General features: G+C 43.2%; 1 protein-coding gene across 1 annotated transcript; it reads left to right on the plus strand.

The window, feature by feature from the left end:
* The first annotated feature begins 2,150 nt into the window (after window positions 1–2,150).
* LOC132347960 (arylacetamide deacetylase-like 3) lies at window positions 2,151–9,250 on the plus strand. Its single transcript, XM_059895003.1, is given in 6 exon segments — window positions 2,151–2,277; window positions 2,280–2,317; window positions 5,101–5,281; window positions 5,284–5,316; window positions 6,620–6,682; window positions 8,481–9,250. Coding segments are annotated over 6 exon segments (1,212 nt in total).
* Window positions 9,251–24,549: the final 15,299 nt, after the last annotated feature.

Consider the following 24,549-nt stretch of genomic DNA (forward strand, 5'->3'; position numbering starts at 1 on the left):
CGGACACAGAGCTGGGACCCCAGCTTTGCTTTATAAGTGAAGAAGCTGCCAGCAGAGAGGGGGTGAGTAAATTGCCCAGTCTTATCGTGCTAGGTCAGAAGCAGAGGTGGAAGAGCGCCTGGGTGTCTGCCAGTCCGGGTTCCTTCACTGCTCACCTCAGATGGCGGTGGATGCAGGGTTCAGGTGTCAGGATCAGTGGCTTTCCTGGGAGTGAGTTCAGTGTCTTGCAGTCGAAGGATAAAAGCGCAAGGAAATAAGCAAGAGTTACGCAGAATTAAAGTAAATTTAGACTTTGGCGTTGCAGAAGTCCTTCCCAGCTTTCATGCTGCCACTGCAGCAATACGACCCAGGAGAGGCTAGTAGCCGTGACAAATGATCCTGTATCTCAGTAGTTTAACACCACCAACCTGCATACCCCATCAGGCAACACCTGACAGGTGCTCCCGCTGGGTCCCCTTTCCGGCATCTCACCTCCAGGACTGACACGGAGATCCAGGCGCTGACACTGTGAAGCTTAGCCATCAGGAGTCCCTCCTTTCTGGAGAGAGTGAGCATGAGGGATCGCATGAACATTCTAATGCCAGGCTTGGAAGTGGCGGCAGCATGGTGACTCACAGCCCCTGGCCAGAACACATCATGTGGTCACTCCAGAAGCAGCAGGGGCTAGATTAAGAATTATCACCTGTGTGCCTTTCCCTCCACAAGGGGAGTGAAGGGGTTTGGAGAACACATAGAAATGTCTTGGCCTTGCTCCCTGACATCTATTAAGTGTTCCCACACCCAGACTCAGGCTAGATGCTTACAGACATGGTGCCTCTGACGCACCCAACAACCCCATGGGGATACTATTATTATCCACCCCATTTTACAGATTTGGAACTGGGAGATTAGAGAGTATAACTTGCTCATGATCAGAATGCTGGCATTTGGCAGGATTCAAATCCAAGTCTTACTAACTCAGGGTTTTTCAACCTCGTCACTATTGATACATTGGACCAGATAATTCCTTGTTCTGGGGACCATCCTGTGCACTGTACGATGCTTCCCGACATCTCTGGCATCGACCGGCGAGATGCCGGTGCCAGCCCCTGCCCCCACGGAGTTGTGACAACCAAAAGTGTCTCCAGATGTGTCCTGGGGGGTAAAATCCCCCTGTGTAAAAACCGCTGCCCTGACACCACGGTGGGGAGGTGAGAAAGATAGTAGACATCATCATTATTACAGAGGATGAGGGACTTTGTTGTCAGGGAAGACTTGGAACAATGATATCAATCTCTGACCCAACCTGGAAAGGCAGGTGAGCTCAGTTTTTTTTTTTTTTTCTGCTTTATGATGAAAAGAACAAAGCCTGTTTATTCATTCCTTCATTCAATAGACATTGCTGAGCACCTACTATGTACCAAACCCTGATCTAGCCTTTGAGGACAAAGCAAGTAAGAAAACAAAAATTCCTGTCCTCACAGAGGTTACGTTCAAGGCAGTAAGTGAACAAGTGAAGCACGTGGTATCTCAGGCAATGATAAAGACCACAGAGACAGAGTATGCAGGTGGGACCAGGGTGGGTATAGGAAGGCTTGTGGGGACTTACAGTGTTAAATAAGGTGGTCAGGGATGGCCTCACTCAGAAGGTGACATTTGAGCAGAGTCGCAGAGTCGCAGTAGGGGAGGGGTTGAAGTGAGCTGACGTCACAGGGAAGAATGTTGTGCAGGGAACTGTAAGTGCCTAGGCCCTGGGGCCTCCTTGGCAGGCTGAGGAACAGTAAGTTCAACCAGAGTGGAATTAGGAGGTGGTGATGAGGTCACAGGGCTGGTGGAGGGAATAGTGCTTGTGATGTCCACGGTGACTTATCCAAGGCCATTTCTAGTAGCAATTCCAGGATGCAAGCTCAGACTTCGGAGCTCTCCTTTCCAGCTGCAGCAGGTTGCACGAGCCACTTTCTCGTTCGCACGGGCCCTGTCCTGGAACCAGACCCTCACCTGAGTCTGTGACTCACCTGGCTGGACCAATGCTTGCAGGACATGGGGAGGCAGTGGGGGCAGGTTGTGATGTATAAGTGGAGGAGGTCTGCTGGCTCCCATCCGAGTCCGAAATAGCCTGTCCTGAGCACAGCCTCCTGAGCACAGGCCTCTCCCGTGGTGGAATCAGCAAGATGTTCTCACTCCTGCTTCCGGTCCTTGCTACAGCCTGTGTGTTCTCCGCGGGGGTTGGGCTGTGGGCTGTCGGCAACCATTTCCTCACTGCAGACATCCCTGCAGCCGTTGGCCACCCCGTGAAACTTCAGTCCTCCGTTGCTTCTTCCAGCTGTTGGTGACACGGGTGAGTTTTGTGTTTTATTTGTCTGCTCTGTCTGAGGATTAAGGAGGGAGTTGGGGAAACACGCGCCAGAATCTTCTAGTTGAATTAATAGTCGTATCATGGCGGTGGAGGCTGACAGCATATTTCAGACCTGAATAATTCCTATCGGGTAACATGGTCCTTAACCTCTTCCTGGTGTTTCTCAGGTTGGACTGGGCTAAGAGCCACAACATTCAAAAAATGATTCGCTTTCTCAGGTAAGAGAGAAATTCCATCCTGCCTCCTGTCTTACTTTCTTCACGGCACCCACCACTCTGTGAAGCTGTGACGATAGGAATAATCTTCACAGGGCCCTTGTTACTACCTACCTGCTACCTAGAAGCAGCCAACAACATAATAAAGAAATGTAGCAGATGGGTAAATTAGGACAGATGAGCAAAACTACAGAATGTGACTTTTTAGAGAAATATTTTGCTGCTATTGAGAGATGGAAAACTGTTTCTGTCCTATAGTCAGATCCCGCTCATTGTTGTTGGTGTGTGTAATTTAATCAGATCCTTGGAAGTAAACCATGGTGAGGATCGAGTACATGTTGCCAGTAAGGATTTGCTGTACTTTTCCAGAAAGGCTGACAGAGACTGAATATAGAAAATATGTTTCTTTTTTTTTTTAAAAGATAGTAGTCATCTTTTCTTTTTTTAACAATTTATTTATTTATTTATTTATTTTTGGCTGTGTTGGGTCTTCATTTCTGTGCGAGGGCTTTCTCTAGCTACGGCAAGCGGGGGCCACTATTCACCGCGGTATGCGGGCCTCTCACTGTTGCGGCCTCTCTTGTTGCGGAGCACAGGCTCCAGACGCGCAGGCTCAGTAGTTGTGGCTCACGGGCCCAGTTGCTCCGCGGCATGTGGGATCTTCCCAGACCAGGGCTCGAACCCGTGTCCCCTGCATTGGCAGGCGGATTCTCAACCACTGCACCACCAGGGAAGCCCTAGAAAATATGTTTCTTAATTCTCTTACTTCATGAAAAGTGATTGCAAGCACCTGTTCTCACTGCAGACCTTGAGGGAGGAGAACCCAGGAACCAGTTTTCTTACCTGCAGGGTCAGCTTTTACAAGATGGGATGGTTCAGTCCTGTGGTTTTTCTGGCCTTGACTCTCATAGTCTACACTCCAGGTTTCCAAATATAGTGACTCGGTTTCCTCATCTGCAAAATCAGGGAAAGTAAGAGACCCCACTTCAGAGCATTTGGTGGGGATGCAACGAGTTAATCTATCCAGAGTGGGCTTTACATGCCTGGCACAGAGTAAGCCGTTCATAAATAGTAGCCTTATTGCTATTTTTTTGATTTGTTTTTTTCTACAAAGTTGTGTTGTGTAACTGCTATGTGTCATTCTCCCTTTCCAGCTCGGAGGATCAGTGATGGGCAAGAGAAATAAAGTCCCAGACAGAGTCGGCCTGCAGGGAGTTTGGACACTCGTGGCAGTGGGAGGTGAGGAGGCAGCAATAAATAAGCAAACTCACTACAAATAAACCAAGTGACCGAGTGGCAGGTGCTGTGAGGAGAGTAAAACAGGGCAGTAGAGTGCAGTAGGGCTTCTTAACCTGGGGTTCCTAGAACCTGCCCAAGGGTAGCAGAATGCAAAGAGCCCATGAATTTGGATGGGGTGGAAATTGCCCCATTTTCACTAACCTCTAATGCAAATGTAGTATTATTTCCTTCCATTATGCATGAAGGGGACAAACTACCACTGGGATAGCAGAACCCTTGACTTTGTCACCAAGAGGAATCACGGATATCTTCAGAGCATATTATAGCTACTGCAGAGATTGCAAAAAATCGCATATGTGCCTCATTCCTTTGAAATTATGATAGTATTAGACCAGCCACTAGATCTTCTATTTAGTGTGCTAATAAGGAAGCATATAAGGTATATTATTACAGCATATTTACTCTAGTATTTTGATAACCATATTTCAGTAAAATGTAATAATCCCATGTATTTTATTTTATGTATTCAAAGGTATTCTGTGAAAAGGTCCACGAGCTTCACTAAAAGCCAAAATGGCCTTGGTACAGGAAAAGTGAGGAACCATCGGAAAGAGAGTGCCTGGGGAAGAGCCCACATTACTTGTTTATATTTATTTTTTATCATGCAAACTTACAGACATAACTCAAAGGAGACAGAATAATATAAAGAAGCCCCAGGCACCCAACCCATAGCATTCGTGATTATTGACTCCCAGCCAATCTCATTTCATCTGTGCTCCCACATTTACCCTCATTCCCATTTTCTCACGAGTGGATCCTGGACATGGTATTACTTTATCTAAAACTATTTCTGTAGGTATCTCTAAAAAATAAGAACTGTCTCCCCATCCCTTTTAAAAAACGTAACCACAATGCAGTCATCACGTCTTAAAAATAGCAGCAAATGCTCAGGACGGCCATTATGACTAGGGTGGTCCAGAGGGCCCCCCTGGGAAGAGACGTCCCGTCCAGGCTGAGGTGGGAGGCGTTCCAGTTTAGAGGGACCCTCGAAGGGTGGCCAGAAACCTGGTTTGTGGGGCTGGGTGTCCAGTGTCTGGGGAGAGAGGATGGAGAGGGGCTGGTGCTGGGGCAGCGTGGGCCTGGGCGGGGGCAGATTTCCTGCAGGCGTGATGGAGGCACAGCGCGGGGACCTGCAGGGCTGCGGTCCAGTCTGCCCTCCAGCCGCTCTGCGGAGGGTGCCGCGATGGCAGGGCCCCAGCACGGCACACGCTGAAACCCTCCGCGCCCCATTTCCTCTTCTCTCACCAACAGGGGACGATTTTTGAGAAACTGAGAATCTGTTCTATGCCCCAATTTGTCCGTTTCATTCACGATCTGGCGCCACTCAAGAAGGATCCGGATGGGATAGTCAAGGACCTCTGGAACGGGACGATCCCCGTGAAGCTGTACCAGCCCAAGGCGTCCTCAAGCACCCGCAGGCCTGGCATCGTGTTCTGCAAGGCGGCGGGGGCATCGTAGGGAGCTTGAGTAAGAGTCCTTCCCTCAGACCACCCCGCCCCCCGCCCCCCGCCCCCCGCCCGCAGTGTGATCTTCTCAGAGCAGAGCTGGGTGGACACCCACCTTCCAGCGGGCGGTGGCGCTCCCGTCATCTCCCCAAGGTCTGAAAGCTGCTATTACAACCAGGACAGTTAGCGGGGTCCAGATCATTCAGGCTAAGATATGGAGTGTATTGACCACTTTCTGGAAGTAAGGATATATATATACAGTACATATGTATATATATGCCTGTGTATGTGTATCTATGTATGTGTCTGTGTGTATATATGTGTGTGTGTGTGTGTGTATAAATATATACAATTCACATAACATAAAATTAACCATTTTAAAGTGTACAGTTCAGTGGCATTCAGTACATTCAAATGTTGTGTGACCACCACCTCTATTTAGCTGGAAATAAGGATTTCAAAAAAAAAATGAAAATAATTAAACACACAGTTGTGTTTCACAATAGCTATTGATTAAGACAAATTCTGGTACAGACAGTTTTTCTCAACTCTTTTTTTTTCTCAACAAAGAGTTGAGAAAAATTAATGAGGGAAAAAATGCAAAATTGAGACAATGTTATTGTTTTAACTTTTTTCCATCATGAATTAGGGAGAAAAACCACCTTTATATAGTGCTTTCTAATCTGTGGAATGCCAGGGTCGTGTAGTATTCGAGAATAAGGGATTTAATGCGACCATGGTTTTGATTTGGTCTGCCTTATCAATGATAGTAATAGCCAATATTTATTGGTTGATATTTATTAATATTAATAGTTACATAGCAGATACTGTGGAAGCCGTGTATATGTAGGATCTCATCTAAGCCCCCAACAGCCCTATCACTGTCTTTATTCCCATTTTGCAGAAGAGGAAATTAAACCTCAGGGAGGTGAAGGGACTTGCCCCCTACCACTTCAGGTCAAGCTAAAAGGAGGCAAATTTGGGATTTGAACTTGGGTCTGAACCCAGAGCTCACCCCGTGAACCACTGTGCTCCATGGCCAGACAGCTTCTCAGATGCTGTGAATGAATTGTAGAATTGATGGGGTTGGTGGGGGGGTGAGTCTTAGAGAAAGTTGTTGAGACAGTGCCAGAGAAGAGAGCTAGTGAGAAGGTTGAGAGAGGAAGGCTGCTGAGAGCTAGAGGAGAGTCAGCAAAACCTTGTTAGAATCAACCTAGGCACTCCGTCTGTCATGGTTGTTAGTGAGAAGGGGCAGTTGAGGATGGCTGGCAAAGGAAACCCACTAGCCTTCCTAGCTTGAATGTTTCACACCTTTCATTTTCTAGAAACTCACCATGGCTTATGCTGTCATTTGTGCAAGGAGAGTGACTCAGTCGTTCTAGCAGTTGGGTGAGTAAGGGGAAGATGGGGAGGTGCTGGGATTCCTGGAGTGCCAGGGCAATGATGGGGAGGGAGGCTGAGGGTGGAGGGACAGCAGGAGCAGGGGACAGGCTGGGAGAAGCCAGTGAGCAGGAGGGCAAGGAAGAGGGAGAGGAAGGGAGAGACAGGGAGAGGCAGAGATGGGGCACTCCTTCCTGCGGGTGGCCCTTAGGTATGTTTGAAGGATGCCTTTTGAGCACTGCATCATCTGGAAACTGGACGGGGCCGGGGGGTGGTCTTCATGAAGCAAATACAGTGCAGAGCTTCACAACCAGTGCACATCTGGGTGGAACACTCTTCACTGAGCAGAACAGCCCTGCACATTCCGAACTCTTAGCACCTCCCTCCACTAAATGCCCACAGTGCCCTGTGCTGTAAGCCCGACAACTTCAAACACTGCTACATCATTTCCAAGTGCTCCCAAGAGGGAGGTCCACCCTGGTGAGAGCCACAGAAGGAAGCAGGAAAAATTAAAAAGCCACTCTCTCTCTTAACCAATCTGGGAGTGTCACCACACAATCTGGAACCTCGAAGGGGCAGGAGAGACCTGGGACGGGCCCTCCCTGGGTCTCCACGTCAGACAAACTGGACACATGTGAGAGCATACTGAACACCATAGTGGTGTGGGCTCGCCCTCCTGCCCTGTTGCCTGACACATCGTCGCCAAGGCCAGGGTGCTTCCTCCTGATCAAGCACTTCCTGAAGTTTCATTTAAATGCAACATGCCATAAAGAAATATCCACTGCCAACGTCTTGGTGGGAATACAGCCAGTGGAGTAAGTAAAAATTACAGAAGTCAGTCCTGGATGAGAGAGAGAGACCTGGAGAAACTCCCCACTTTACAATTCCTGCCTCCAAAACCATTTCTGCAACGGGATGGAAATCTTGACCCAGTTGTTGGCCACTATATGCCTTACCGTTCTAGTTGTGCTGAACCAAGAGATCATCAGTAGAATATACTAGCAAATCCCTGCAAGAAAGTTATTTTATGACTCCAGGGGAGATGACGCTTCGGAGTTGAAAGCGTTGTTGTCCCAGCCTGAACCTAGGGTATCTTAGAACAGGGAGCATCAGAATAGAAATGCCTGACAGGAGATTTGTTGAGTCCATAAAGAATTTCCTTTTCTTAAAAAAATTAAATTAAAAAAAAAAGTGAGGTCAGCATTTAAAATAGTGAAATTTCTTGCCAACCCCAGATTTCTGGAATCTCTTGAAAGATGAGGCGGTCTAGCACTGCCAAGCTGGCATAGCCGCATGAACATGGAGCCATGGTCTGGAGTGGGCGTGGCTGATCTGGAGGGACCGTATGTTAGCTGCTAGCCCCTTCTGGTATTTAAGTCTTCAAGATCCTCCCACAAAACTTGTGAGCATGGCAGGATTACTTAGAATCTACACCCAAGCAAGCCTTATAAAAGAATAAAAACAGGTGTGAGTCAGGGAAGCAGCATCAGGTAGGTTCAGAGAGCTGGGGATCATGTTGGCGATAGCTGAGCTGTTGACCATTAGGTGGATGTCAGGGCTCGTGTGGTCACAGACTGTCCCCCCAGTTGGCATTGAGACAGTGGGAATAGCATACCACTTTCTGAGCCTACATGTCCGGCACTGAAGGCTTTATGTTTGTCACCTAGTTTAAACTTTCTACCTTAACGTCACCTGCCCAGGCTTCAGAAAAAGAAGTTAATGGAAGAAATCTGGGCTGAAGGATGTTAGACACAGGTGTTTTTGGCTCTGTGGTGAGAGGAAACTGTGTTCCTTACTTCCTTTTCCGATATCACAGGATGCTCCAGCATAGGTTTCTGGTGATAGTAAGAGACTCCATGGTGGCTACCATCCACTTCTTGAAGTCCTTGAATACATATGGGGCAGATCCAGCCCGGGTCGTGGTCTGTGGTGACAGTGTGGGTGGGGGCGTGGCAACAATAGTTTGTCAAAACCTTGTGGACAGTTCTGATCTCCCCAAGATCCGTGCTCAGATCCTGATCTATGCCGCTCTCCAAGCCCTGGATTTCCAGCCTCCTTCTTATCAGCAGAACAAGAACGTTCCACTGCTCAGGCAGAATTTGGCCTTCTACTGTTGGTGTGGTTACCTGGACATCAGCCCCTCCTGGAAAAGCACCATATTGAAAGGAGCCTACTTGCCTGCCGAAGTCTGGGAGAAGTACAGAAAGTGGTTGGGTGCAGAAAACATTCCGGAGAAGTTTAAGAAGAGAGGCTACATGCCCCATGAGCCCCTGAATGAAACTGCCTATCTGGAGACAAACATCATTCTAGATTTGACGAACTCACCCCTGATTGCAGATGATGAAGTAGTGTCTCAGCTCCCCAAAGCTTGCATGGTGAGCTGTGAGTATGATATTCTCCAGGACCATTCGCTGTTGTACAAGAAGAGGCTGTAGGACCTGGGAGTCCCAGTGACTTGGCACCACATGGAGGATGGTTTTCATGGGGTGTTGGTCACCCTTGACCTGGGCTACTTGTACTTGCCCTGCTCCACGAGGATTCTGAATGCTGCGGTCCATTTTATAAAGGAGTTGTGACCATCTTTCCTTCCTGCTGCAGTTGCAAGAGTGTGAATTCCGCCATGATCCAGTTCCCATTGGGGCTCCTTGTTGCTGATGTAGGTGATTCTGAGTAGGGCTGGGGAGAGTGTTGAGGATGCCATCTCCTCTTGCTTCAGGTTCTAGAATCCTAGAATGCATGTTTCTGATATCTAGAAGGAGAGCAGTAGAAGAGGCAGGTTTGGGAGGAGGGTGGGGCTCTCTAGCCATGTTCACTGTAGGGAAAATTTGAGCTGACATTCTTCAGTGACCATTTGCAAGAGTGAATGAGCATATAAAGACTGCTCATGGCCTCCCCGAGGGAGAGTTCAGGTGGCTCAGGCTGACCAGGCTGTGGGCAACAGGAGTGTCTAGTTGGCTGGGCCTTGGAATAACCCAGGAACATCACGGGCAGTCTCGTGGGCCTCATCCAATCTAGCTCAGAGGGCAGGGCTCTGATGTCCTAGTGCTGGGTGGATGTGGAGAAACTGGTCTCACCCGCTTCCTCTGGGTACGTGGTGACGCTTCTCCCGCCATTCCTCTGCCTGTGAGCTCAGAGTCTCAACTGCTGGGCTGGTAGAGTGAAGACGGATTGGGTAGGTTTTCCATGATGGTGGACACCTAGTGGCACATGAAGACTGGAGCCATCTGACTGACGGAGCTCTGGAGCTCTTGGAGTCAAAGTCAGGCTTCCAACCAAGGCCCCGGAAGTAACATGTTCGAGGACCAGAGTCCAGAGGGAAACTGAGTCCCGAGTCAGAGACCCATGAAGACAAAGTCTGACCAAACTCAACCATGTCCACAGTGGAAATCAAAGGAGGGCCCAAAGAACTGAAGATGTGTTAGTGAGAACTGTATCTGTTTTAAGACACAGAACCAACTCAAACTGGCCTAAATCAAAGAGAGAATGTATTGGCTAATGTAGCTACAAATTCCAGGGATAAATCAGGCACTGTTTGATCCAGGAACTCAAACAGTGTCACCAGCTGCCTTCTCTTCTTTTCTCTAGTCTATGCTCTTCTGTGTGAACTTCACCTTCCTCTCTCTATACTGTGGCCCTGAGTACCTCCATGCTTGTATTCTCCCAGAGTCAAATCGATTATTATGAACTTGCCTAATTCTCAGCAGTCCCAGTGGAAATCACATTGCAACTCGATGGCTTTCTTGGCTTTCTGAGTGGTGTATCTAGTTGCTAAAACCAAGAGGGTGGAATGTTATGACTGACTAGCCCCAAGTCCCATGCCATCCCTGGGGTGGAAGGTGGGGTCAGCTCCACCTGGTGCTTGGATGGGCATGGAGGATGGAGTGAGTACTCCCTCACATTAACACTTACTCCACTGTACAAGCTAAATTGAAGCCTGAGTCAAGGTCCTTGGAAGTGGCAAGAGATGTCAAGGACCACTGGGCAAGTTGACCACCTGCCACTTAGGAATAAAAATTCCTTTGGAAGGGATGGCCCAGGCGCTCATGCTGGTCCCATCTGGCCTTCAGGAGGCTCTGCTCCTGGTTGGCCAGTGGCTTTTATAGGCCAATATCCAAGTCTACTGCACAAAGGACCCCATGTTTGCCCTTACCTTGCTTTCAGTTGAAAGTTCATGCTGAAACATGGGACAGAGAGGAATCCCATTGGGTGGCTTCTTGGTCCATTCACAGCAGGAAGACCGGCTTTGTTGGAGAAATAGGAACCACTCACTGAAAGCACATATTTTGGTGGCCACTCAGCTGTTGGGGAGCACTGTCCCTTCTGAGACAGGCCTCCGAGTTGGGTCTGGGTGGGCTCCCCTCCTGGATTGTTGTCTTGATTCACCCCTGCCTCTGGAGATAGGTAGAGGGACATGAGCTGGCCTTCTGGAAATTTGGGTGGTCAGCTCTTCTACAGTGGGGTGTTGAGGAGTGGGTGAGCCACAGGAAGATGGTGCCCAGTGGAGATGAGTGGGTTATACTTTAGTGTCTGGAAGAACTGTTGGGTGGGCTCATTTCTGAAGCTACTTCCTTCTGCAGATCGTTGGAGAGATAAAGCACTTTCACCCCCAGTGGCTGGTTTGATCTGGAGACCCAGTGCTCATCTCTTCTCCTTTACCGATTCAGTGCTATCCTTCCTGCAGCCCGTCATGAGGCTCAGGGAATGGAAAAGGGATAGGAATAAATGTTCACTGAGAGCCAGCTGCATGCTAGGCGCCATACTGGGCTGTTTAAATCTACCACCTCATTGTGATGAGAAACAGATGTGCTGGGTTTCTGCCTAAGCATTTTATAGTATGACAGCCCTGCTCACATCCAGAGTCTGGACATTTTGATAAAGACCCGAGCTTAGGATTCCTACCACAGTTTCCTGCTTTGCTTTGCTTTGCCCTGGTCACCTTTTAAAATAACCACTTAGAGTTGAGCCTGTGAAAAGTTAGTGACCTCCACCCCAGTCACCTTAGAAGGAACAGGTGCTTGCTTGCTGCCCTGCTGGCCGTATCCTGCTCACTCATGACCTGGAACAGAGGACTGCTCTCCCCTCTGCTCATTAATAATAATAAATCCTGTTACTTTACCTCCTTTGTGTGAGTGTATTGAAACAGCACCTTCAGTTGAAATGACCCCTGGGTTTTTGCTTCTCCAGAGCAGGAGTTCAGATGCGGGGCGGGGGAGCTCCCTGCTGACCCTGTGTGGGTGGCTTGTGCCCCCTCATTCATCAGGTCATCATCTGCATAGTCTTAATTTAATACACCAGCTATACCGCCCCACCGCCCTCCCCGCCATGTGTGCCTCACATGAATTCTACAAAGTGGGTATTCTTTCTCTTTTTAAAATTATTTATCTATTTTATACATATTAGTGTACATATGTCAATCCCAATCTCCCAATTCATCCCACCCTCCCCCAAAGTGGGTATTCTTAAGCCCACTTTACAGATGAGGAAACTGAGGCCCAGAGACATTAATAACAATACTCATTTCCTGACCCTTTCCAGTCAGGCTCAAGGCCAGCTGATTCAGTAGTTTACCCAAGGCTGTGTAGTTGGCCGGGCACTGAGCATTGCAGCCCTGGTCTGTCTGACAACAAACCTTTTTTGCTGAGCCCCACGGTCCATTAGCTTTTTTCTTTCCTATCATTCAGAATAAAATGAGAGACACGACTGAGCCACATGACCTTATGTGAGTCATTTCCCATCCAGCTGGGTGTCAGCCTCCCTCTGATCTGAACTAGATTGATAGCGTCAAGTCTTTTTGCCATCATTTTTGTTTGTTTGTTTTGCTTCCTTGACTGTAGTTTTCTCTAAGTCTGAATGGCTTTGGAATTGGTAACTGTAGCCCACTCCAGGAATGCACAACTGATGTGCCCCACTAATACGGCTCAGGAGAGATGGACACCCCCATACCTTTAAGCCCAGGTGCTCCAGGAGTGTTTTCTCAGTAAGTACCCAGGACTTTCGCTGGAAAGATATGCCAGTTAGCCAGGGGCAAGTGCCATCAGATAGAAAATAACGTGTTGCATCCCAGATTACTTTCTTTTGTCAGAAGGCAATCGAGGACAAGATCTCAGGGCAAAGTAGAAAAAAACTGTGTCCTCCCCAGGGTACTCCTCACCCCCACCCAGGAACTCCTTGACTGCCTGACCCCAGACCTTGTCTCCCTTTACCCCTGCATCCTCTGCTCCAGAGTGCCTGCCTGCTCTCTCCTCCTGTCCTAGTACAGGTTAGGTTCCACTGCAGTGACAAATGGCCCCACAGTCTCAGTGGCTTATGACAGTAAAGGTCTATTTCCTGCTCAATTACCTATTACATGACCCTCAAAGGTCAGCGACAGCTCTGCTCCACATTCGTCTACTCCTGGATACAGGCTTTATTTGAAATATCTCCAGTCTCATGGCAGAGGGAAAAAGAACATGGCAAATCACACACTGGCTCCCCAAGCTTCTGCTCAGAAGTGATGCTCACCTTTTCTGCTCACCTTTCGTTGGCCAGAGCAAGTCCTATGACCAAACTTGATGCTGACAGAACAGGGAAGCATAATCCTCCCCGGAGAGGGGCGATAGTTACTTTTGGACAATATTACAGCTTTCCACACTCTCATTCATAATATTTTCATTTCCATTCTACCTTAAAAATTAATTTTATATTATGTAAGTGATACACAAATATATTCTCCTTTTATTTATTTATTTATTTTGGCCGTGCCACGTGGCTTGCGGGATCTTACTTCCCAGACCAAGGAGAGAACATGCGTCCTCAACAGTGAAAGCACAGAGCCCCAACCACTGGACCACCAGGGAAGTCCCTTTTAAAAAAAATTCTCCTTTTAGACATAAGGCTGAAGTGTCTTTTTACCACCCTCCCTCAACTCTATTCCTTTTTATCTGGATTCATCCACTATTACCTTTTTTAGGGGGTGGAGGGTAGGTTTTCCAACCCTTCAAAACCTGTTTCTATGCTTTCACATATGCAGATATGTACTCACAAAAAATATAGAGGATTATTTTGTGGGATGACTTTGACATATATTGTATATAACAGATACTATTCTGTACATGTTGTGCCACTTGAGATTTTTTTCACTCAACAACGTATCTTAGAAATCTAGCCTAGTAAACAACATAGATATATCTTGCTCTTTTTAGCTACTGCATGGTATTCCATGGTATGGCATATTACAGTTCTTAGCCATTCCCTAGTGGTGGACACATTTAGTCTCTTTCCAGTTTTTCACAAACAAGTCTGTAGTGAACATTTCTGCACATGCCCCCTTCTGCACTTGTGATTCTCTGTGATAGATTCAAGAAGGACTTTTGACCCTGCACAATTTTACGTGTTGATAGATGCTACAAAGAAGCCTGTCCCATTCCCTTTTTTTCCTAGCAGGTCTCAGCTTTGGGGGAAGTAGTTGTATCGTAACCACCAATCCCAAAGGCAAAAAGAAAATTGATTGGCTTGACAACTGGTCGAGTGGGATGGAGTTGGCTGGCAGGTCTGTATTTGAAAGGGAAAATTTCTTAAATGAACCTTTGCAAGAATCATTTGAGGAGTTTGGGCAGGCTGCAATATTACTGGTGTGTTGCCTCTAACATCCTTGTCTCCATCTAACAAAGCAAAGGATGCCAGAGTCAGCAGATTGGCTCCTCGTTCCCAGGTTGCCAAGGCTTGCTCTTGGCTAGAACACCCCTGCCCCAACATTGCAGCTGGTTTCTTGCAAATTGCTGTGCAAGGTTGAATCAATTAAGGCAGTGCCTGGGGCTCGGTTTTCAAAGCACTTATCGTAGGAAAAACCCGACAAGGGTCTGACCTCCTTACAGTGAAACAACTCCCTGCTATGTCATCACCAAAGGATAGAACAGTTTTAATTTTAAGTTGAAGAGACACATTCTGGGTTTGTTATTGCTGCTTGTGCAAAGCCACTTCTGCAAAGCCGCTTCCGGGAGGCAGAGTGATGGAGGACACATGGTCTGGAATCAATTAGAGGCCCAATATTTACTTAACCTCCTAGTCCCTCAGTTTTCTTGCCTTGAAATGGGGATAATCGTATTGAATGCATAGGGGAGTTTGTGTAAAGCAGGCTGAATCGATGTAAGTTGTGATTAGGCATCTGCTGTTCAACAGATACCATTACAGAGGTGCTGGTTATCAGACTCACAGCATATCCTCTGATGGGGATAACAAGCTGCTTTTGTGTTCAGGAATCCCCTCTTCAAAGAGAATCTAGAATTGTTCCCTTTGGGATATTTCTGCCCCAATTTCCCAAATTTACTCCTCTAATATAGGGAAAGGAATGGATTTTGTTACTAAAATAAGCTTGGTTTAGGCACAAAAGGAAGAGAGGGTTGAACATTTATTGATCCCTTATATGTGATAGGCATTTTACGAAGTGCTCTGTAGGTGACATTTCACTGAATTCTCATAATCTTCTCTTATGAAGTACATGATGTTTACTCCCAATTTACAGATTAGGAAACCAAGGCTGGCTTGACCCAGGAACTTGGCCAAAGTGAAACAGCTGGTAAGAGGTGGGACTGGAAGTGGAAGCCAAGTTTGTCTGAGTACCCAGCAACCCCCCACCCCATCCCATTCCTTGTGCAATAACCCAAAGCTGATTGCCCACCTTTAAGAAGTATTTCTGGGATGTACTAGACCAGGAGAAGAGAAGTCAATTCATTATCCATCTTTGAGGTCTCACCATAGAAGGGTGCCACCTTCTCTGGAACTAGACCCTCGTCCTATGGGCACAGAGTCTGCTGTAGCTCCTCCAGTGTGGTGCTGAGCACACAGTATTGTGATTATTCAATGACCAAAAGTGTCTGCTCCTAATCTGGATTAAAGTGATCCCCAGTTTCTAACATGCACAGGTGATTGGAAAAGCAAGTGACAATCATCTCTGAGGGAAGATAATATCATCCTAGACCTTACCATTTAGTTTTTCAGATACCAGGCATACAAGAAGAGAAGAGCGAGCAACAGAAACCCACAGAAACAACGGTTAAAAAAAGAAAAAGGAAGCCACTGTAAAATAGCTCTGTTTATTATGTAGATAAAATAGCTATGCTGAGAATTTCCTAAGGTGATTGAATGATTAAGTATTAAAAAGTATTTGATACTTTTCAACATACTTATCTTTATAAACTTTTTAAATATATTTTGGGCAAAATCCTTAAACCATAAAATATTGACACAATAGAGGTGATCAAAATGCCACATTTTGGTTCTCTAAAAAGACTGATAAAATTGATCAATATCTGATGAGACCAATAAAGAAGAAAAGGAAGAAGCACAAAGAGTAAATACTAGGAATAAAAAGGGACTTCAGCACAGATCTTAGAGATATTAAAAAGATGATAAGAGGACATTATGAACAACGTATGACCCCAAATTTGAAATTTAGATGCAATGTGTAAATTCCTAGAAAAATACAACTCACCAAACTGACACAAAAGGAAAGAGAAAAATCTGAATAGTTTTGTAACTAATAAAAGATATTAAGTCTACAATGAAAAGCCTTAAAACAAAGATAAACAAAAGACAAATCTCCTGGCCTTGATACCTTGACTTATTTAATATTCAGGGATGAAATACTTTAATCTTATGTAAACTTTCCTGGAGAATATAAAAAGTGGGCATATTCTTTCTATGAGCTTAACTTAATCTTTTAAAAATTAAAAAAATTTTTATTTATATATTTTCTTATTAGTCATCCATTTTATACACAACAGTGTATACATGTCAATCCCAATCTCCCAATTCATCACACCACAACCCCCACCCACCCGCCACTTTCCCCCCTTGGTGTCCATACGTTTGTTCTCTACTTCTGTGTCTCAATTTCTGCTCTGCAAACAGGTACATCTGTATCATTTTCTAGGTTCCACATATATGTGTTAATATACGATATTTGTTTTTCTCTTTCTGACTTACTTCACTCAGTATGATGGTCTCTAGATGCATCCATGTCTCTACAAATGACCCAATTTCGTTCCTTCTTATGGCTGAGTAATATTTCATTGTATATATGTACCACTTCTTCTTTATCCATTCGTCTGTCTATGGGCATTTAGGTTGCTTCCATGGCCTGGCTATTGTAAATAGTGCTGCAATGAACATTGGAGTGCATGTGTCTTTTTGAATTATGGTTTTCTCTGGGTATATGGCCGGTAGTGGTATTGCTGGGTCATATGGTAATTCTATTGTTAGTTCTTTAAGGAACCTCCATACTGTTCTCCATAGTGGCTGTATCAATTTACATTCCCACCAACAGTGCAAGAGGGTTCCCTTTTCTCCACACCCTCTCCAGGATTTGTTGTTTGTAGATTTTCTGATGATGCCCATTCTAATTGTTGTGAGGTGATACCTCATTGTAGTTTTGATTTGCATTTCTCTAATAATTAGTGATGTTGAGCATCTTTTCATGTACTTCGTGGCCATCTGTATGTCTTCTTTGGAGAAATGTGTATTTAGGTCTTCTGCCCATTTTTGGATTGGGGTGTTTGTTTCTTTAATATTGAGCTGCATGAGCTGTTTATATATTTTGGAGATTAATCCTTTGTCGGATGATTCGTTTGCAAATATTTTCTCCCATTCTGAGGGTTGTCTTTTTGTCTTGTTTATGGTTTCCTTTGCTGTGCAAAAGCTTTTAAGTTTCATTAGGTCTCATTTGTTTATTTTTGTTTTTATTTCCATTACTCTAGGAGGTGGATCAAAAAAGATCTTGCTGTGATTTATGTCAAAGAGGGTTCTTCCTATGTTTTCCTCTAAGAGTATTATAGTGTCTGGTCTTACATTTAGGTCTCTAATCCGTTTTGAGTTTATTTTTGTATATGGTGGTAAGGAGTGTTCTAATTTCATTCTTTTACATGTAGCTGTCCAGTTTTCCCAGCACCACTTATTGAAGACTCTGTCTTTTCTCCATTGTATATTCTTGCCTCCTTTGTCATAGATTAGTTGACCATAGGTGCGTGGGTTTATCTCTGGGCTTTCTATCCTGTTCCATTGATCTATATTTCTGTTTTTGGGCCAGTACCGTATTGTCTTGATTACTGTAGCTTTGTAGTATAGTCTGAAGTCAGGGAGTCTGATTCCTCCAGCTCCGTCTTTTTGCCTCACGACTGCTTTGGATATTCGGGGTCTTTTGTGTCTCCATACAAATTTTAAGATTTTTTGTTCTAGTTCTGTAAAAAATGCCATTGGTAATTTGATAGGGGTTGCGTTGAATCTGTAGATTCCTTTGGGTAGTAGAGTCATTTTCACAATATTGATTCTTCCAATCCAAGAACATGGTATATCTCTCCATCTGTTGGTATCATCTTTAATTTCTTTCATCAGTGTTTTATAGTTTTCTGCATACAGATCTTTTGTCTCCCTAGGGAGGTTTATTCCTAGGTATTCTTTTTGTTGCAAGGGTAAATGGGAGTGTTTCCTTAATTTCTCTTTCAGATTTTTCCTCATTAGTGTATAGGAATGCAAGGGATTTCTGTGCATTAATTTTGTATCCTGCAACTTTACCAAATTCATTGTTTAGCTCTAGTTTTCCAGTGGCATCTTTAGGATTCTCTATGTATAGTATCATGTCATCTGCAAACAGTGACAGTTTTACTTCTTCTTTTCCAATTTGTATTCCTTTTATTTCTTTTTCTTCTCTGATTGCCGTGGCTAGGACTTCCAAAACTATGTTGAATAATAGTGGTGAGAGTGGACATCCTTGTCTTGTTCCTGATCTTAGAGGAAATGCTTTCAGTTTTACACCATTGAGAATGATGTTTGCTGTGGGTTTGTCATATATGGCCTTTATTAAGTTGAGTTAGGTACCCTCTATGCCCACTTTCTGGAGATAATTTTTTTTTATCATAAATGGATGTTATATTTTGTCAAGTTTTTTCTGCATCTGTTGAGATGATCATATGGTTTTTATTCTTTAATTTGTTAATATGGTGTATCACATTGATTGATTTGCGTATATTGAAGAATCCTTGCATCCCTGCGATAAATCCCACTTGATCATGGTGTATGATCCTTTTAATGTGTTGTTGGATTCTGTTTGCTAGTATTTTGTTGAGGATTTTTGCATCTATATTCATCAGTGATATTGGTCTGTAATTTTCTTTTTTTTGTAGTGTCTTTGTCTCGTGTTGGTATCAGGGTGATGGTGGCCTCATAGAAGGAGTTTGGGAGTGTTCCTTCCTCTGCAATTTTTTGGAAGAGTTTGAGAAGGATGGGTGTTAGCTCTTCTCTAAATGTTTGATAGAATTCACCTGTGAAGCCATCTGGTCCTGGACTTTTGTTTGTTGGAAGATTTTTAATCACAGTTTCAATTTCATTACTTGTGATTGGTCCGTTCATATTTTCTATTTCTTCCTGGTTCAGTCTTGGAAGGTTATACCTCTCTAAGAATTTGTCCATTTCTTCCAGATTGTCCATTTTATTGGCATAGAGTTGCTTGTAGTAGTCTCTTAGGATGCTTTGTATTTCTGCGATGTCTGTTGTAACTTCTCCTTTTTCATTTCTAATTTTATTGATTTGAGTCCTCTCCCTCTTTTTCTTGATGAGTCTGGCTAATGGTTTATCAATTTTGTTTAACTTCTCAAAGAACCACCTTTTAGTTTTATTGATCTTTGCTATTGTTTTCTTTGTTTCTATTTCATTTATTTCTGCTCTGATCTTTATCATTTCTTTCCTTCTGCTAACTTTGGGTTTTGTTTGTTCTTCTTTCTCTAGTTCCTTTAGGTGTAACGTTAGATTGTTTATTTGAGATTTTTCTTGTTTCTTGGAATAGGCTTGTACTGCTATAAACTTCCCTCTTAGAACTGCTTTTGCTGCATCCCATAGGTTTTGGATCGTCGTGTTTTCATTGTCATTTGTCTGTAGGTATTTTTTAATTTCCTCTTTGATTCCTTCAGTGATCTCTTGGTTATTTAGTAACGTATTGTTTAGCCTCCATGTGTTTGTGTTTTTTACTTTTTTTCCCTGTAATTGATTTCTAATCTCATAGCATTGTAGTCAGAAAAGATGTTTGGTATGATTTCAATTTGCTTAAATTTACTGAGGCTTGATTTGTGACCCAAGATGTGATCTATTCTGGAGAATGTTCCATGCGGACTTGAGAAGAAAGTGTAATCTACTGTTTTTGGATGGAATGTCCTATAAATATCAATTAAATCTATCTGGTCTATTGTGTCATTTAAAACTTGTGTTTCCTTATTAATTTTCTGTTTGGATGATCTGTCCATTGGTGTAAGTGAGGTGTTAACGTCCCCCACTATTATTGTGTTACTGTCGATTTCCTCTTTTAGAGCTGTTAGCAGTTGCCTTATGTATTGAGGTGCTCCTATGTTGGGTGCATATATATTTACAATTGTTATATCTTCTTCTTGGATTGATCCCTTGATCATTATGTAGTGTCCTTCCTTGTCTCTTGTAACATTCTTTATTTTAAAGTCTATTTTATCTGATATGAGTATTGCTACTCCAGCTTTCTTTTGATTTCCATTTGCATGGGATATCTTTTTCCATCCCCTCACTTTCAGTCTGTATGTGTCCCTAGGTCTGAAGTGGGTCTCTTGTAGACAGCATATATATGGGTCTTGTTTTTGTATCCATTCAGCAAGCTTGTGTCTTTTGTTTGGAGCATTTAATCCATTCACATTTAAGGTAATTATCACTATGTATGTTCCTATTACCATTTTCTTAATTTTGGGGGGTTTGTTTTTGTAGGTCCTTTTTTTCTCTTGTGTTTCCCACTTAGAGAAGTTCCTTTAGCATTTGTTGTAGAGCTGGTTTGGTGGTGCTGAATTCTCTTAGCTTTTGCTTGTCTGTAAAGCTTTTGATTTCTCCATCAAATCTGAATGAGATCCTTGCCGGGTAGAGTAATCTTGGTTGTAGGTTCTTCCCTTTCATCACTTTAAGTATATCATGCCACTCCCTTCTGGCTTGTAGAGTTTCTGCTGAGAAATCAGCTGTTAACCTTATGGGAGTTCCCTTGTATGTTATTTGTCATTTTTCCCTTGCTGCTTTTAATAATTTTTCTTTGTCTTAATTTTTGCCAATTTGATTACTATATGTGTCAGCATATTTCTCCTTGGGTTTACCCTGTATGGGACTCTCTGCATTTCCTGGACTTGGGTGGCTATTTCCTTTCCCATGTTAGGGAAGTTTTCGACTACAATCTCTTCAAATATTTTCTCGGGTCCTTTCTCTCTCTCTTCTCCCTCTGGGACCCCTATAATGCGAATGTTGTTGCATTTAATGTTGTCTCAGAGATCTCTTAGGCTGTCCTCATTTCTTTTCATTTTTTTTTCTTATTCTGTTCCACAGCAGTGAATTGCACCATTCTGTCTTCCAGGTCACTTATCCGTTCTTTTGCTTCAGTTATTCTGCTGTTGATTCCTTCTAGTGTAGTTTTCATTTCAATTATTGTGTTGTTCATCTCTGTTTGTTTGTTCTTTAATTCTTCTAGATCTTTGTTAAACATTTCTTGTATCGTCTCGATCTTTGCCTCCATTCTTTTTCTGAGGTCCTGGATCATCTTCACTATCATTATTCTGAATTCTTTTTCTGGAAGATTGTCTATCTCCACTTCATTTATTTGTTTTTCTGGGGTTTTATCTTGTTCCTTCATCTGCTACATAGCCTTCTGCATTTTCATCTTGTCTATCTTTCTCTGAATGTGGTTTTTGTTCCACAGGCTGCAGGATTGTAGTTCTTCTTGCTTCTCCTGTCTGCCCTCTGGTGGATGATGCCATCTATGAGGCTTGTGGAAGTTTCCTGATGGGAGGGATTGGTGGATGGTAGAGCTGGTTGTTGCTCTGGTGGGCAGAGCTCAGTAAAACTTGCAGGTTAACTTAATCTTAATAATAAAATCCCACAAAAACTGAGGAAATGAAAACTGCAGGCTATGAAAATCTTACTCATGTATATAGAGGCAAAAATTTTTTCTAAAAAATATTTGGCAAGCAGAATCCAGATATATTAGAAAAAGGATACTGTATCATGATCATATATACTAGAGTTTATACTAGAAATGTAAGATCAGTTTAACATTGCAGAATTAATCAATACATTTTATCACATTAATGGATTCAATGAGAGAAAGTGTGTGATTATCTTAATAGATGCAAAAAATTAAACATTCATTTACGGAAACTGTCTAAGCAAATTTAGAATAGAAGGAAGCTTCTTGAACTCAATAAATGGCATTTACAAAAACATCATACTTAATGGTAAACATTAAACTTATTTTCTTTGGTATTAGGAACAGGACAAGAGTTGCTCACTACCATTTTTAATCAACATTGTTCTGGTGGTCTTAGCCAATGCAAAAGACAAGTATAAAACAAGTTAGGATTGGAAAAGAGGAAATAAAATAGTACTATTTGCAGATGCTATACTCCTGTGTGCAGACTCTCAAAGAATCTACAGGGAAATTATTGGAATTAATAAGATAATTAACAAGGTTGATGGACATAAAGTTATTGTTTCAAAAAATTAATTGCATTTTAATATATAGGCAAGAATCAGAAAATGAAATAAAAAATAATTCATTTAAGTAGCATAAAATACAAACTACATAGGAATAGATGATATCAAGAGAGTGAAAAGACAACTCCCAGAATGAGAGAAAATATTTGCAAATCTTATATCTGATAAGGGATTAATATCCAGAATATAAAGAACTCCTACAACTCAAACACACACACACAGACACACACACACACACACACAATTAAAAGGTGAGCAAAGGACTTGAATAGGCATTTCTCCAAAGAAGATATGCAAATGGCCAATAAGCACAGGAAAAGATGCTGAATATCATTAGCCATTGGGAAAATATAAATCGAAACTACAATGAGATACCACCTCACACCCATTAGGATAGGCTATTACAAAAAAAAAAAAAAGAATGAAAAAGAAAGAAAAATAACGTGTTGGCAAAAAATAAAGAAACAGGAATCCTGTGCATTGCTGGTGGGAATGTAAAATGGTGAGGTTGCTGTGCAAAATAGCTTTGTGGTGCTGATTCCACTCTTAGGTGAATACTCAAAAGAGTGTAGCTCAAACAGCTATCTGTAAACCAATGTTCACAGCAGCATTATTCACATAGCCAAAAGGTGGAAACAATCCAATTGTCCATCAACAGATAAAGTGTGGTATATATATACACAGTAGAATATTATTCAGCCATAAAAAGGAATGAAATTCTGACATATGCTACAACACGGATGAACCTTGAAAACATTTGGTTAATTGAAATAAGCTATGAGGTATCTAGAGTAGGCAAATTCATAGAGACAAAAAAGTAGAATAAAGGTTACCAGGGCTTGAGGGAAGAAGGAATGAGGAGTTATTGTTAATGGGTACATAATTTTTGTTTGGGATGATGAAAAAGTACTAGAAGGTGTGGAGTAATGTAAACAAACACTCATACACTGTTGGGGGAGGATGTAAATTGATATAACTCTTTGGAAAATAGTTTGGCGTTATCTAGCAAAGTTAAGACACACATACCCTATGACCCAGAAACCCCACTCCTAGGTATGTATCTAAGAGCAGAGGTTTTCAAAGCATAGTCCACAGACCCCTGGAGATCCCCAAGCTCCTTTTAGGGGATCTTCAAGGTCAACACTATTTTCTTTTTTTCTTTTTTTTGGTGTGTATGATTGTTTTTTTATTGGGGTATAGTTGTTTTACAATGTTGTGTTTGTTTCTATTGTACAGCGAAGTGAAGTAGAGTTCCCTGTGCTATACAGCAGGTTCTCATTAGTTATCTATTTTATACATATTAGTTAGTGTAGATATGTCAATCCCAATCTCCTAGTTCATCCCATCCCCCAACGCTTTGCCCCCTTGGTGTCCATATGTTTGTTCTCTATGTCTGTGTCTCTATTTCTGCCTTACAAACAGGTTCATCTGTACCATTTTTCTAGATTCCACATATATGTGTTAATATATGATACTTGTTTTTCTTTTTCTGACTTACTTCACTCTGTATGATAGTCTTTAGGTCCATCCACATCTCTACAAATAACCTAATTTCATTCCTTTTTATTCCATTGTGTATATGTACCATATTTTCTTTATACATTCATCTGTTGATGGAGATTTAGGCTGTTTCCTTGTCCTGGCTATTGTAAACAGTGCTGCAATGAACGCTGGGGTGCATGTGTCTTTTTGAGTTACGGTTTTCTCTGGGTATATGCCCAGTAGTGGGATTGCTGGGTTATATGGTAATTCTATTTTTAGTTTTTTAAGGAACCTCCATACTGTTCTCCATAATGACTGTATCAATTTACATTCCCACCAACAGTGTAATATTAAGATTTTATTTGCCTTTTTCCACATTGTTGACATTTGCACTGATAGTGCAGAAGTGATGGTGGGTAAAACCGCCAGAGCCTGTGCATAAATCAAGGCAGTGCCATTAACATTTGTATTCTTCGCCACCACACACTCGCAGTTTTTTTTAAAAATTGCTAGTTTCACTTCGTCCCAGCTTACCCTTCACCCCTCCCCCACACCGTGTCCTCAAGTCCATTCTCTACGTCTGCGTCTTTATTCCTGTCCTGCCCTTAGGTTCATCAGAGCCATGTTTTTCTTTTTTTTTAGATTCCATATATATGTGTTAGCGAAGTGAGAGAGTAGCATTGACATATACACACTACCAAATGTAAAATAGATAGCTAGTGGGAAGCAGCTGCATAGCACAGGGAGATCAGCTGGGTGCTTTGTGACCACCTAGAAGGGTGGGATAGGGAGGGTGGGAGGGAGGCACAAGAGGGAGGGGATATGGGGATATATGTATACATATAGCTGATTCACTTTGTTATACAGCAGAAACTAA

This window comes from Balaenoptera ricei, chromosome 1 (assembly GCF_028023285.1).
Source record: "Balaenoptera ricei isolate mBalRic1 chromosome 1, mBalRic1.hap2, whole genome shotgun sequence".
In the NCBI taxonomy this organism is placed as follows: domain Eukaryota; kingdom Metazoa; phylum Chordata; class Mammalia; order Artiodactyla; family Balaenopteridae; genus Balaenoptera; species Balaenoptera ricei.